At 35.4% G+C, this 13166-nt stretch overlaps 1 protein-coding gene across 5 annotated transcripts in view; it reads left to right on the plus strand.

Moving 5' to 3' along the window:
* The window catches only part of IBTK (inhibitor of Bruton tyrosine kinase), a 93357-nt gene that overhangs the window by 19035 nt on the left and 61156 nt on the right, over positions 1–13166 (plus strand). For 4 of the 5 annotated variants that reach the window (XM_033428558.2, XM_033428556.2, XM_033428554.2 and 1 more), the window contains exons 5-11: positions 668–778; positions 2127–2297; positions 4059–4176; positions 4266–4446; positions 6650–6773; positions 9143–9320; positions 12088–12265. In XM_033428558.2, the coding sequence (XP_033284449.1) occupies positions 668–778; positions 2127–2297; positions 4059–4176; positions 4266–4446; positions 6650–6773; positions 9143–9320; positions 12088–12265 (1061 nt within the window). The remainder of the gene's footprint in view (positions 1–667; positions 779–2126; positions 2298–4058; positions 4177–4265; positions 4447–6649; positions 6774–9142; positions 9321–12087; positions 12266–13166) is intronic. The other variant, XM_033428555.2, reaches the window with a different exon arrangement.

Below are 13166 nucleotides of genomic sequence, written 5' to 3' on the forward strand. Positions count from 1 at the left end.
CTTGTTTTCTGGTAAGAATGTATGAAAATGGAACTGTTTGTCAGAGGGCAAGGAGGGTTCTGGGAAGGAAGTGGGGAAAAGAGAAGAGCTTGAAAATTAGTGTAAAATTATTTAAAGCCATGTAATTATATTAAAGGTATATTAGACAAAATCAGAGGTATAAAAAGCATGTACTGTTTACCCCCCCCACTCCCTGTTTATAAGGTGATGTTGGAAAAAATACCCTTAAGGCACTTTTATTATTTTCTTTAGTAATAGTCACTATTTGGTAATCTTTATGCTTCATATTTTACTCTGTTCAATTCTTGCTGTTTGAGATTTTATGAAATTGGAAAACAACTGACTACTACTTTTTGTAGTTGAATACTTAAGATTTGCATTTTCCTTTGTTTAGTCTCTTGTGGGTAACACTTGCTTAATTCCTTCTAAATTTTTCTTCCCCCAATGTCAGTGTTTTTAGACGTAGTTTTAAAATAGACCACCATATATTATAAATTTTTATTACAGAAAACTTTAAACATGTACAAAGTAGAGAGAACAGTATAATGAATCCTAATGTACCCATTATCTAGCTTAAACAATTAGTAATATTCTGTTATTTCTTTTTTATAAAATAAAGGATGTTTTATTCACAGAAGTTTAATAATATTCTCTTGTTTTCCTGTAGGTGGTGCTTTGTAAATTTCACTCAGTGTTTCTGTCTCAGAAAGGGCAAGTTTATACCTGTGGTCATGGTCCTGGAGGACGATTAGGCCATGGAGATGAACAGACATGCTTGGTAATTGAAATGTCATTATACAGTTTAGGTAACTTTGGTAAAATTGTATAAACTGGAAACCTCAGTTAACTAAAAAATTTTTTTAACCAACTATAAGGAGAAAATAATATACCGACTGATAATAGAGTTTACAAGATCAGTTACTTTCCTGGTGTATTGTGTTCAAAATAAGGATTTAGATATGATGCAAAATTCTAAAGCATCAAAGTAAAATTATATTGTATAGCAAACATCGAGTCAGGAGAGTACATAAATAAGCTTTAAAATATTTCCATAGTTGAAATTTAAAAAATCAGACTAATTGTAAAACTCTTCCTGTAGTCCAGGATCTAAGTTTTTATTCATTTTTAACTTCTCATTAAGGTATTTGTGGTCTGAAAATTGGGCCAATATTTTCATTGTATAATCACAAAATTGACTCTTATGCTACTGAAACTTAGTGCTAATTGGAAGAAACCTAATAATCATTACATTCAGGAAAGTTATTTCCTCACTAGGTTACTTTTAAGGTAAGTTTTTTTTGAGGGGACTGCTGGCATGTTCATCAGTTAAGAGGTCTTTAAAAATGAGAGAGAGCTATGGTGGTCTCTTCCATTTTTTTCAAGGGTATATTATGTTCTAGGCATTGTTCATGCTTTCCATGCAATATCATTGCCTTGCTTTAAGCCTGACAACAGCACTGTGAGGTTATAGGCCTTATTATCCTCATTTTATACACAATGACAATAATAATAGCACTCATTTATCAATTGTTTACTCTGAGCCAGAGAGTGTTGTGTTTTGTACTTACTAACTCATTTACTCCTTATGCTGATTTTTTATCATCCAAAATACTATTATTATTTTGTGTTCAGATGAAGAAAATGAGAAAAGATGAGGTTTGTTTGAGATCAAATAGCTGGTAAATGACAGAATTAAGATTTGAACCCAGAACAAATGACTTTAAAGGAATATGGTATCGTATGTTTGGTTATGCATTGAAGGGCTGCATTGATTCCTGTATTCTTATTTATTTCTTCACTACACCAATGAATACTTTGGCTGAAGAGCTCCCTTTATTCAAACCAGACACATTTGCACTTGGTGTATGATAAATGATAAGGGCTCAAAAATCATTTATTGAATCAAATTGTTTTATTGAAATGTCTCACTGGGATTTTGTATTTTACTTATAAAGGAATGTCCGTTAAACTTATCTCCCCCTTGCTGAATTGTACAGTTTGCCTATGATAGGTACAGCCGTATAGCAGTCGTATCATTTGGGATGTGGTATCATAAGATTCTATTTGTATTTTGTACTTTATATAAACGGTTAATGTGATATACTGAAGTTAATTTTATTTTGTAGGTCCCTAGGCTTGTGGAAGGACTGAGTGGTCATAATTGTTCTCAAGTGGCAGCTGCTAAGGATCATACTGTTGTATTAACTGAAGATGGATGTGTTTATACGTTTGGTCTAAATATTTTTCATCAATTAGGAATCATTCCTCCACCTTCCAGTTGTAATGTACCTAGACAGGTAAACTTCTCTTTTTTATTTTTATTTTATTTATTTTATTTTTTATTTTTTTGCGGTACGCAGGCCTCTCACTGTTGTGGCCTCTCCCATTGCGGAGCACAGGCTCCGGATACGCAGGCTCAGCAGCCATGGCTCACGGGCCCAGCCGCTCCGCGGCATGTGGGGTCTTCCTGGACCGGGGCACAAACCCGTGTCCCCTGCATCGGCAGGCGGACTCTCAACCACTGCGCCACCAGGGAAGCCCAAACTTCTCTTTTTTAAATAATAAGGTGACCATTCGTGTAAAACCTATATGGACAAAAAAATGGAAGGCATTGACAGAGCAACTTATTTTACTTGTATTCAACAGTGTGTTTCTTCAGTGGTATATATTTTATTTTTCACAGGAGAAATTAAGCGTAGTAATGTACAGATTAACATTTGTTTGGAGTGAGAAAGAGCACTTGGGACATTAGGCAGCAAACTGCCTTAGATTCAACTTGTAAGTGTTCATAAGCATCAGGGAATCCAGATATTTTGGGTTTGAAATTTAAATAATTTTGAGGCCCTTCTTAAGAAAAAAATAGAAATTTTATAAGTAAAAAGTGGGCCATGTAAATGAGGCATCCAGAAACTTAAGCTTATTGGCTTCATGGTAGATCTGTCTCTGCGCAGAAATCATACCTGGCAAGTTTACGTGAGGGAACATAGGTCTAAAAGCAACTGTTTTTGTTCTGTTTTCCCTTTCGCATTTGTACAACCACCACCAGAGGGTGGCCTTTCCTCAACTTCAGGGACCTAGTACGCAGGACAGGACTGGTGCTTTAAATTAATATGTTACTAGAATCATCACATATAGCAAATGTGTTTTCAACTCATAAGGTTTTGCATTTTGGGTGTTAGACTTCTTCACTGGTTTAATCCTCTGGATTTAAAATGATTATTAGATATACATTTTTAGTAATAAGCTTTAAAATCCAGTGCTTTTCCATCCTGGATGGCTAATGAATCAACAGGAATTACTCCAAAATAATCAGAGGTAGTTTGCAATCTGTGGTACTTCTTAGGCCCATTTTCCCCAACCAACTGTGGAATTTGTAGATATTTAATCATTTTGCAGACTTTAGAAATGGTAGATTTTACTCCCATTTTTATTCTCATTGTGTGGCTACCGTGGAACTCTGGGTTGATATGGACATAGCCAGTATTAAGTGCGGACAGTTTTGTACCCCAGGAGCCATTCGGCAATGTCTAGAAACATTTTTAGTTGTCACAGCTGGGTGTAGGGGTGGGAGTAGTGCTACCGACATCTAGTGGGCAGAGTCCAGGGATGCTGCTAAACCTCCTACGATGCACAACACAGTCCCCACAACGAAGAATGATCTGGTTCAAACTGTCAGTAGTGTCACTGTTGAGATACTCTGGATATGTCAAATTTAAAAGTATCATAGTTTTCAATAAGAATGAGAATGCCTGTTTTGCATATTGCTTGTTAACAAAAGTTTAATGATTTGGTTTTTATACTGTGTCAGTTTTTTTTTTTTTTACATGTTTAAACTCCTGACTTAAGGTGGCTGCATCAAGATGTCTTGTATTCTGAGAAGAGTTGGGGTGTCAGTATTAGTGCTGAGATCTATTAATGATGAATGCCATTAGCACTTGAGGGGGGTACTGGCAGCAAATATGCCATATATTTGCTACCCTGGTCTACTGGATCTTGTGCAAAATTCTGTTAGTTCATAGGTACCTAATAAACTGAAGTCTTGTTTGTCTTTTGAATAGATGCAAGCAAAATATCTTAAAGGGAGGACAGTCACCGGAGTAGCAGCAGGCAGGTTTCATACAGTGCTATGGACTAGAGAAGCTGTTTACACCATGGGACTAAATGGTGGACAGCTGGGTAAGAAATCCATGATGACAATATCTGAAAAACAAATTGTATTCTTAAAACGGATATTTTGTGATTTGTTTATTTGTGTAATTTTTTAGGTTATTTACTAGATCCCAATGGAGAAAAGTGTGTAACTGCCCCTCGTCAAGTCTCTGCCCTTCACCATAAGGACATCACTGTGTCTTTGGTTGCTGCTAGTGATGGGGCAACTGTCTGTGTTACCACAAAGGGAGATATTTACTTACTTGCAGACTATCAGTGCAAGAAGATGGCTTCTAAGTATGTGTATTTTTGTGAAAGAAACATACTTTAATAATAATTCAGCTCTTCCAGCAAATATCTGAGTATCAGCTTTATGCATTCTCTGAAATGTCAAATGGAGAAAATTGAACGGTGGGAAAGTCAGGAGTTTTTGCCTTTGATAATCTTAGTCTTTTGGCAAACATCCAGTAAATATATATAAAAGTTCTTTGTAGGTTGTAAAATAGTATTTCTGAATTACGATAACATATGGTTAAATATGACCTATAAGTTTCCCTTTTTTTATGCTTCAGGTGCACAGAACTAGATGAATCATAATTCTTGGTTTGTGACACTATCATTGGTTCACGTGTAGCCTTTTATATATTATACACTTATTTATTTAAAAAAAAATCATATTCTGTGGACCCTCTACTCAGTCCTTGTATTTATACCTAAGTGGTATATTTTCTTATCTTTGTATCTGTATAGGCAGTTGTTACCTGTTTTAGTAACATGCAGTAAACAAGCAGTTGGCTGTCTAATCAAAAAGTCAGTTTAAGCAGGGAATTATAAAACTTAGATGGGTCTACCAACTGGAGTTCTCTGTCTTTTGTGCATAAACCATACTTATAATACTTATAATGTGTTACCTGTTACTTCATTTTGAATGATTTAAGGAGCAAGTGCTTAAAAACAAGTGTGAAGTAAGTTAAAGGCAAAATCCTATATTTTTTATACATTTTCAGTATTTTATATAGTTGGTTAATCCATATCTGATTTGACAGCCGTTATTTTTTGTTGTTTTTTTTCTTGCGGTACGCGGGCCTCTCACTGTTGTGGCTTCTCCTGTTGCGGAGCACAGGCTCCGGACACGCAGGCTCAGCGGCCATGGCTCACGGGCCCAGTCGCTCCACGGCATGTGGGATCTTCCCGGACTGGGGCACGAACCCGTGTCCCCTGCATCGGCAGGCGGACTCTCAACCACTGCACCACCAGGGAAGCCCAACAGCCGTTTTTTGCTTGTCATATTTATTGTGTCTTTTTAAAGTATTCAGCTTTTATAGAAAGTGTTCTTTTCAGACTAATATTTCATTGGTTTACATGATGTTTCATTATATTATAACTGTAGTAATAAATACAAGTAGAGAAATAGATCTTTGAGCAGGTACAATAGCTCAGTTAGTAGAAACAGGAGTGTGTAGGAATTCTAGAGAGTAGCTATCCAACTTTTAAAGTAATCAGGGATTTGAATTGAAATTCAACAGAATGTGCTTTTGCTAATGTCAATGAGATGGTAACTTCATGAACAGATACCAACTATGAGGTTAGCTCATGAGCAGATGTCAACCATCAATACATACAACTTATCTTTTGTGTGTAACAACTGGAAGGTTATCAATTGTAGGTCATATTTCAGTTATAAAAACATGAAAATGTGAACATACATGTTTCTTAGAACTGACTGTGTAGGTTTCTTTCTGAGCATGAGATGATTTGTGAAATGTTAGGTTTTGTTTTTACTTTACATTTATAAAATCTGCCCTGATAACATTAAATTACATAAATATAAGTTACATCCAAGTTTTCACTAAGAAAATTCTTCTGTTACAGCTGGTTACAATGTAGTAATTTTGAGAAGAAAAACATTAAACAAACAAAAAAAGAAAAACATTTTAAAACGTGGGTAAAATATCTGAAAGGGAGGATAATCATTGGAGTAATAGCAGGCAGGTTTCACACAATGCTATAGGCACATCACGTGTGTAGATGTAATGAAATGTATAATGAATTGGCTAGTGGATGAGTTATTAAATTAGCAATACTAATGTTTTTTTGGTAGGTATATCTAAAGTTGTCCATATTTGAAATTAAGGATTTTTGTTTTGATTTGAGGTTTAAATTTTTTCTGTTAAAATGCAGATATATTTAGGAGCTTTTAGCCTTATCAGTTATTTAATCTAGAGAGAATGTGTGTACATGAGCAAGTGAGGTTTTAGATATTTAATGTGTGTATCTGGGTAGGTAGAGACCTTTGGGGAGGGAAGGACTTGCCATAGAAAGAAATGGTCATTGTGTAGGGGAAACTCATAAAAGGAGGAACTAAGGATAACAAAGGTCAAATCATCTTACTCCACCTTTCACAATAATCACCCTAAATTAGTGTTTGAACAGTAATTTCTTTAAAATTGATTGTATGTTTTAGAGAACATGTTAATCTAGAATTTTTTTTTTCACCCAGACAACTAAATGTGAAAAAGGTTCTTGTATCTGGGGGGCATATGGAATACAAAGTTGATCCTGAACATTTGAAAGAAAATGGGGGTGAAAAAATTTGCATTCTTGCAATGGATGGAGCTGGAAGGGTGAGTATATATTTATAAAAAAGCATAGTAATCTTGTTCTTAGTTGATAGCTGTAGGAGACCTGATAATGTAAAACTGTATTGCTATGATAGTGATGATTCCTGTTGACTTTTGTTTCCCTACTTGTTTTTTTTTGTTTGTTTTTTTTTTTTTTTTTTTGGGGTACGCGGGCCTCTCACCTTTGTGGCCTCTCCCTTTGCAGAGCACAGGCTCCAGACGCGCAGGCTTAGCGGCCATGGCTCACGGGCCTAGCCGCTCTGCGGCATGTGGGATCTTCCCGGACCAGGGCACGAACCCGTGTCCCCTGCATTGGCAGGCGGACTCTCAACCACTGCACCACCAGGGAAGCCTTCCCTACTTGTTTTTGATGTCCAGTACTAATTATTGAGAGTTGGGAGCTGGTATTTCAAAGAAAGTATGATGACATTTAACTGATGTTGCATAGTACTGCCTTGTTAAACTGTAGTTTAAATTTTCATTTATTGTGCTTAAAATGGAAGTAAGAGGTTTTGATAGCTTATTTGATATATACACTGAGTACTGAAAAATGGTTTTGAATTGCATAGATATGAGATATGTAACTATTCTTAAAAAATAAAAAGCTAAGCTGGCAATATTAAAAATACATAATTGGAAATTTTCTCTCATTTGGTTTTAAACAAATGTACACATAATATATATGCAGAGATCATAACTATCATATAGAAAATGTATTTCTAGATCACTATATAAAGAATCTCTGGGACTTCCCTGGCGGTCCAGGGGTTAAGACTCCACACTCCCAGTGCAGGGGGCACGGGTTCAATCCCTGGTCAGGAAACTAAGATTCCGCATGCTGCATGGTGCAGCCAAAAAAAAAAAAAAAAAGACTCTCTTACCTCTTTTCCGTTAAGTAAATAGAGTTCTAATTTTTATTCCTCTGATAAAATTGTCAATTAAAAATATGTATTATACATTAGAAACACTGAAAAAATTTTACACTGTGACTGGAAAAACACAGATTGCTTTCTGCTTTTTGTTTATAAAATAATAACATGCAAGTGTTTTCTGAGGTTTTATAAAGTGCTATACAAATTGGCATTTTAGAAATTGAAGAATTAATCATAAAGCTCCACCTGCTGGTACATTACAGGCATAAATCTACTGTGGTTGATGATTTTATTTGAGGGAACTATATTTAAGAATTAGAGATCTAATTTGTACTAAAAGCAGGAAGCAGAGGCATGGAATTGCATTTAAAAGGTTGAATATGTAAACACTTGACTTTGGGGGCTTCCCTGGTGGCGCAGTGGTTGAGAGTCCGCCTGCCGATGCAGGGGACACGGGTTCGTGCCCCGGTCCGGGAAGATCCCACATGCCGCGGAGCAGCTGGGCCTGTGAGCCATGGCCGCTGAGCCTGCGCGTCGGAGCCTGCTCCGCAACGGGAGGGGCCACAACAGTGAGAGGCCCGTGTACTGCAAAAAAAACAAACAAACAAAATTTGACTTTGGGATTTATTTCATTTACATTAATAAGGATCTAGCTTGTTTATACACGTGGATATTTACTTCCTGTAAAATTAATTACTTTGCTGTAAAAATGACAACCAAGCTCTGACGGAATCAGTTAATCAATACAGTCTACTTTTTGTGTACGTAACTTTTGAGTGACCTTGGCAGATACCATTCTGTGCTTCAGGTTTCTTAATTATGAGGGGATTGAGCTTTTAAAGATCAGCAGTATTAATTGCTCAAATGAAATCATACTTGGAATACCAATCTGTGAAGCAGATAAAAGGGTTGCTGCTCTGGATAGAGCTGGATTGGGAAGCCCTCATCGCTCTCCATCCCTGAGCTATTTCTCAGGAACACTAAGGTTTGCAGAACCTGAGCTATTTCTCAGGAACACTAAGGTTTGCAGAACCACGTGGAAGCCATTGAATTCTATGATTTATTTTGTCTCTAAGACTTTGTTTTACCTGAGTTATGCAGACATCTCTTTTTTCTCCCCCTTGAGAGTAAAGTTTGGATTTTCATAGGGTGGTTTACATTCTTGTAAATACTACACCAAGTCTAATATTCCGAGTTTCAGCATTAAGATTTTTGTTTTTCTTTCCATTGTATCTGTTTGCCCCAAACAAGTAACAGTGAAAATTACTTCATAAGAGGAGTGTCTTTAAAGCATTTTTAATGCTTCATGTTAGCTTGATGTATTTTCTAAAAGACACACCATCTTGACTTTTGTAGTGTTTATCTTTTACTTTGAAAGAATGAACATTGAAAATACTAATCAGAGCTTTTATTTTTAGAGATAATATCTCTTGATTTCATTTTTTGGTTGTTCAGTTGCTATATTGCTTTCTATTCCACTGAAATTTGGTTTTATCTTAGGTATTTTGCTGGAGATCAGTCAACAGTTCTCTGAAGCAGTGTCGATGGGCCTACCCACGCCAAGTCTTCATTTCTGATATTGCTTTAAGTAGAAATGAAATTCTTTTTGTCACAAGAGATGGAGAGGGATTTAGAGGGAAATGGTTTGAAGAAAAAAGAAAGAGTTCTGAAAAGAAAGGTTTGTTCATATATGTGAATGGCATACCTTTAGCTAACGTTTAATTTTATAAGTATTTATCATTAGGTTTAACTGACAAGTGTTATTAGGTTTTATCCCTATATCGCTTCTTTTGATTTTGGTTGTGTGTTTGCAGGTAAACAAAGGAAATTCAATTCACTTAAATCCAGAGTTTTCAACCTTTTAGTATGCCCTGAGGTCATGGTACATTCCCATCAGTAACAGGGTCACATTAGTCTCTAGCCTTGGCTCTCGGGGCGGGGATATATAAAGTTTAAAAAAAAAAAAACTTCCCAGATGGATTTGAACCATCTTCCAAGCTCCTTTTTTTTTCTCTCCCCAAACTGAGAATTGAGTGGCTTATGCTATGGGTTTTTTTGTTTTTGTTTTTTTACATGTTTGAATATATAAAATTAAACTTTTATAAAGTATCTTAGGACTTAGAGGAAAATTACAGGAAGAATAAGGTTTTTATGTTCATTGAGAATTTTAAAAAGTACAGGTGGTTTTATTAAACAGTTGCTGAATAATTGGAGATAAGTTTTATTCATTCCTTGATGAATATAAAGGAGAGCTTTAATTAAATGCTACCATTGAAAATAGAAGTCATTCATTACATTATATAGTTCATTCTTAATTATCTGATTATAAATTTACAAACTTGTGGGTTATTTAACATTGGTTTTTAACTTAGGTTAGCAGCTTTTTTCTTTCATCCGTAACTAGTAATCTGTTGATTTTTTTTTTCCTTCCAGAAAAATTTGAATTCATTTATCTCTTTACATCTCATTGCTCCCACCCTAGCCCAAGTCATCACATGACTGACTGCAAAAAATAAGTTTTCTTATTTCCACTCTTGCTTCTTTTTATTCTCTTACCAGAGTGAGCTTTTAAGCTCTGATCCTAATATTCCTGTGTTTAAAAACTCTGATGGTTTCCTCACTTCCTGTACATGGCCTACAAGGCTCCTGCTCTGACTCTTGTCTGCATCTCTGAACTCCTCTTGAATTCTCTCCCTCTCACTTACCACTCTTCAGACACACTGACCTTCAGGTATTCAGTCTTGTCCAGCTATGATTAGTCCCAGGGCCTTTCCTAATTTTTCACACCTCAGCTTAATTTTTACTTCATCAGAGATGTTTTCACTGATTCCTTAATCTAAACTTAGTAACCCTGTTTTACTTTTGATACTCTCTTTGTATTTTCATCATGCAACTTATTTTACTTGTTTTTATGTATTTATCTTTGTGATTAATTTTTTTAATGCTGGTCTCCTATCAGATTATAAGATGGCAAGGACCATGATATAAGGTCTGTATATCCTTATAGAGGAATCAAAGGTTCCTCTATATTACTTAGCATTCAGCATATTTCCTGACACATAATAGTCCCTCATTAAGTCATCTGTTGAATAAATAAATCAAATTATTATATGCTAAAAGATATATAAAGAACATTTATAATTACTCAGGAAGTTATAAACATATTCTTCAAAACTATAAAGCTACAAAGGAATGATTTTTGGATAGTTTATTGAGTTGTCATATTTTATTTCTTTATAGATTACACAAGTGTGTAAACATTTAAGATATATTTACTATGTGCCGGATATAGGGCTAGGTTTTAATAATACAAAAATATATGACAGGCCCCTGTTCTCAGACACTTACGAGTTTGTAGGGGCAATAGACATGTATATAAATATTTGCAGTTCATGGAGACAAATACTAATGTGCACATAATAAGTTTTTTGAGAGCATAGAAATTAGAGTAACTGAGTGTCAGGGGAAGATTAGGAAAGCCCTGTGAGGCTGAAAAAGAGTGAATTTTTGAGAGAGTAACTAGAATGCACATTTGACTTGTAAGTGTTGGAAGTCCTCAGAATTGTGTCTTAGTCATATTTAGTGGTCTAAAACTGAATTCTGATCTCATGCTCATGCATCTGCTTTTCAGTGTTTCTAAGTAAATGGGTATCTTTCACACCCCATGTTCACTCACCCTCTACATCCCATTGGTCACCAAGTTTTGTCACTTCCATTTTAAATATTTTTGAAATCTTCACTTTCTCTAGTTTCATTGCTACAACCTCAGTCTATAGTGTTCATTCTTTTTCTGGACTCTTAGTTTCCTAAATGATCTCTCTTTCTTTATTTTTGTTTACTTTAAACATTTTTCATACTACAGTCAGAATCATTTCTTTGCATGCACATTTCATATTTTTTTTAAATAGGCTTGATCTGACTTTTAATGAAAAAATCATTTGTTTAATGTCTGCCTTCTCTGCTACATTGTGTACTTCAAGATGGTAGGGACATGCCTATCTTATAGGTTCACTACTGTATTACTAGGGATACACTGAAAAGCACTTTATCACAGTAGCACAGTGTGGTCACTCAGATATTTGCTGAATAAATGGAAGGAAGGGGGAGAAGAAGGGAGGGAGCAAATAAAATTTTTAATGGAAGCTAAGGAATTTTAAAAGGTAGTATAACATTGTATTTGCCTTTTAGATAGCTTTGGTTGCAATGTGGAGGATAATATCATGAATAATTGAGAATTGACCCACCAAAATTTCCTTTATATAAGCCAACCAATATATAGGGTGTAAATTATGTTGAAGAGAGAGAAGATGTAGTTCTTCAGAAGGACTTAACACAGACAAAAGATATTTCCATATTCTCCTAATTGTTTTTCTGTTATTTACTCCTAAATCATTTTAAGTTTCAACAGAGCCTTGATTAATGGAAGTTTATTTTTTTCTTTTTAGCAGAGATTTTATCAAACCTTCATAATTCCTCACCAGATGTGTCTTGTGTCTCTGATATAAATAGTGCATATGAAAGAATTCGACTTGAGAAACTTACTTTTGCCCATAGAGCTGTTAGTGTCAGCACAGATCCAAGTGGATGCAACTTTGCAATCTTGCAGTCAGATCCTAAAACGAGGTAGGTACTCTTGTATGTACTAACTTTCTTTTTTAGAAGGAACAATCACTGGGCTTTCTGTTTTCAATAGCTCTTGGAACAAATTTAATTGAAGAGCTGAGCTGTTGTCAAGTCTTGTAGAGACTTCAGACATATTGATACAGTCATGTTACCAGGTTAACTCAGGGGTGGGATTTGTTACGTTGGAAATGTTGAATGTTCCTTTTAGTTTGTAAACTGATATTTATTGAAAATATTGAAGATAATATGTACATATACACACAAAATTTATTCATATCTTTAGTACTTTGTGATGTACTGTAGGTTCTCAGATTCTGAGAAACAGATTATAAATATTTGTTATGTAGTTCATAAAAATTTCTGACCCTTGAATACAATGAGAAATGACAAAGGAAGAGGTAGTATAGAGTCATCTGGAGGGCATTGTGAATCTCAGTGCAAATCTTCTGTCACATTAGTACAGAGATGACAGGTTAAGATAAATATCAAGGGTCTTATTGAAGAGGGAAAAAGTCCTAGAGACAGGGTTATCATTCCTCTTGCTTTGCCCAGGTCAGTCCCATATTTAGCACTGAAAGTCTGTTCTCCTGGGAAACACCCTCAGTCCCAGGCTGACCAGGGGGTTGGTCACCCTACCTAGAAGGGCAAAATGTAGATTGGGAAGGTATGATTGCATGTTTACAGTACTAAAGAACCAGGGTTGTGGACTGATGTATGTCTGTGTGTGTATTTATCTTTACTTCCTTAAGTTTCTAACCTATTCTGGGATCTGGGACCTGAAGTATTTACTCGTTTCTGTATATGTTTTCTCCACTTGTGAAATAAAAGGATATAAAAGAGGAAAAAGTTGAAAACTGTACTCTTTTTGAATGTTTTTAGTGATACTTTTAATCATTTAAAA

The sequence above is a fragment of the Orcinus orca genome, chromosome 12 (genome assembly GCF_937001465.1).
Source record: "Orcinus orca chromosome 12, mOrcOrc1.1, whole genome shotgun sequence".
Taxonomy (NCBI): Eukaryota; Metazoa; Chordata; class Mammalia; order Artiodactyla; family Delphinidae; genus Orcinus; species Orcinus orca.